Consider the following 2,480-nt stretch of genomic DNA (forward strand, 5'->3'; position numbering starts at 1 on the left):
CATGTTAAGAATAAGATTAAACATATTAATACGTAATAATATTTAAGTGTGTCAAAGTGTGTTTAGAAATTTTTTTTATTTTTTATTAAGATATAAATGGACACAATAAACACGTATGTTGAACGAATATTACTAAATATAAGGTGAAAACTCAGGTGTAGTCTATTTTAGAGAATGAATCTTCTCAATTTTTTTTAACAATGAGTAATGTGTGATATGTCACCATTAGTTTTATAAGTGGGACCAAGAATAAATATGAGAGAGAGAACAATGAAGGGTTAAAGATCACACTTTACACTCTCAATTTTTTTTTAACAATTGAGAGGATTCATTTCCGTCGACTTCACGTGAAGTTGATAATTGAAAACTGTTAGATAAAAATTTAGTCAAATAAATCAAATCATCTGACGGCTTTCAGCTATCAACTTAAAATCAGGCTTTATCTAAATTTTCACCCTAAATATAAAATGTGTTTGATACATAAATACAGTAACTCAACAAGGTGTGTTGTTAGATTACATAACATGCACATCGTGAGCTTGGAGAAATATACGTGGGAGGCCTTTATGACTTTTGAGGAACCGCAAATCGAAAGGGACATAACTTCTTCTCGTTTGGAAAAAGAATAAAAATACAAAACAGAAAATTTCGAAAGTCAATGAATAGCAGCTCATCACATTTTCCATGTAACGTGGAGTTCACGGCCCATTTTCTTATTCTTATATATATAAAAAGGTCACAGGATGCAAATAACCAATGTTCATTGTTCAATGACATTAGACGGTGATGATCTCATTCTAAATTTATAACAACCCATAATATTCATAAACAGTATAACAAACAAAACTAGGTTAAGCTATATTTATATATTATATTTAATATTATTTATTATTGGACGCGTTTTCTCCGTCATAGTTTCGCCAAAATGCAACCCAGTGGAAGACCACTACTTGTTTGTGTTACCATAACCCATATCCAACGCCATTTTTCCCTGTTTCTCTGTTACTTTAAATTTTATTGAAGATCTCACCTACTTTGCCCTGGACTCTAAAATCGGCTACAGTATGGGTTATATATTAGGCATCACATTCAACAACTTTGCACTCCAACAATTCTATTTTCATTGTATTTTTTGCCTCATAAATAATCACATCTAACCTGTTTTTGAGGATTATTATATTGGATTGACAAAAATTGTTTTAATTAATTAGCATGGCTAGCATGCAAATTGAAATTTGAAATATTTCTTTTGAAATCCCAACATTAGTTGTAAAATTGTAATTATGAAAATAATTATTTAGTAATAAAGTGTTTTGTATATTTAGACGTACGAGTAGCCTTTTTATAGACCAACTATTTTTCCCCAAGCCTCTGTTTTATTAGCAGTTGAATATTTCACTATTATTTAGTTGCATTGCTTTTTGTAATACACAAATGCTGATAATTTTAACGTAGACTTGTAGTTGTTTTCATGTGAAGTTGTTAGTTAAAACTTAAGAATCGTTAGATAATTTGACATATTTAATTAAATTATTATGTAAGGTTTTCAATTATCAACTTTGCATGAGAAAGTGTTACCCTAAATTTAAGGTTATTTGGTCAAATAATAATAATATAATATAATCACAAGCAATTGCTGATAGGTACTTAATTATTTGACTATGAAACCAGATTATCAATGCCAACATTTCTTCCATTAGGCAAACCCTACATGTCCTAATACCTACATACATAATTAACAACATATCTTGATGTAAAAAATATACTTATACAAAGCATTACAGAAGTTGATCATATTATATAGAATACAAAATTGTAACTGCACATATATATAGTTTTCACCTCATCAAGGGAATGGAGATAATCCGAAAACAGAGGAAAACAGAGACATATACACTACAAATCTTAATCTACATCTTTACACAGTTCAATTATATTCCCTCCCTAGCTATTTTTAGTTTCCTGCTAATGTTTATAGTCTTCATTTTGAACTATATAAAGAAAGAAAAATATGTAATAATATAAGAATATGACAAAATTGAAGAAATAAAAAAATGTGTTGTGAAGTGATCAACAAAGAAAGGAATGAAAATGAATCAATGGCCAGCACCAGGGCTAGGGACAGATGTGAGAAGAACTCGTTCAACACTAATGAGGTTTCGTGCAATGAGCTTCTCATCAACCTCCATGGCATGTCCCTTCTTGCTCGGTGTGGAAGCCGGCACGGTGCCCTTTGGAAGGGAGCTGAAGAACAAGCTGCTCTTTGGAGAAGGGTCAACAACCTTGATTCCCCTGTTTCCCCTGTTTCCCCTGAGTTGAAGTTTTCTAGCTTCTGAACAACAACACAAGGAAGCAGAGAAGATAACTAAGAACAGAACAAGCAAGGTTGCAAAGCGAGGCATGATGAGAAGGAATGAGAGAAAAGCAAGTGTTGGGAGAATAATAATAATAATATTAGGATTATGAGTGTGAGTGAAAAA

At 31.4% G+C, this 2,480-nt stretch overlaps 1 protein-coding gene across 1 annotated transcript; it reads right to left on the reverse strand.

Annotated features, from left to right (window-relative positions):
• Window positions 1-1,748: 1,748 nt before the first annotated feature.
• LOC130954626 (precursor of CEP14-like) lies at window positions 1,749-2,480 on the reverse strand. The gene has a single exon (XM_057881382.1). It carries the CDS (start codon window positions 2,400-2,402, stop codon window positions 2,097-2,099), a length of 306 nt encoding a protein of 101 aa, XP_057737365.1. The 5' UTR covers window positions 2,403-2,480; the 3' UTR covers window positions 1,749-2,096.

This window comes from Arachis stenosperma, chromosome 10, assembly GCF_014773155.1.
Source record: "Arachis stenosperma cultivar V10309 chromosome 10, arast.V10309.gnm1.PFL2, whole genome shotgun sequence".
NCBI classification, from domain to species: domain Eukaryota; kingdom Viridiplantae; phylum Streptophyta; class Magnoliopsida; order Fabales; family Fabaceae; genus Arachis; species Arachis stenosperma.

Bases quoted from the DNA above. Each gene is read 5' to 3' on its own strand.
- LOC130954626 (XM_057881382.1), bottom strand. From the start codon at position 2,402: ATGCCTCGCTTTGCAACCTTGCTTGTTCTGTTCTTAGTTATCTTCTCT.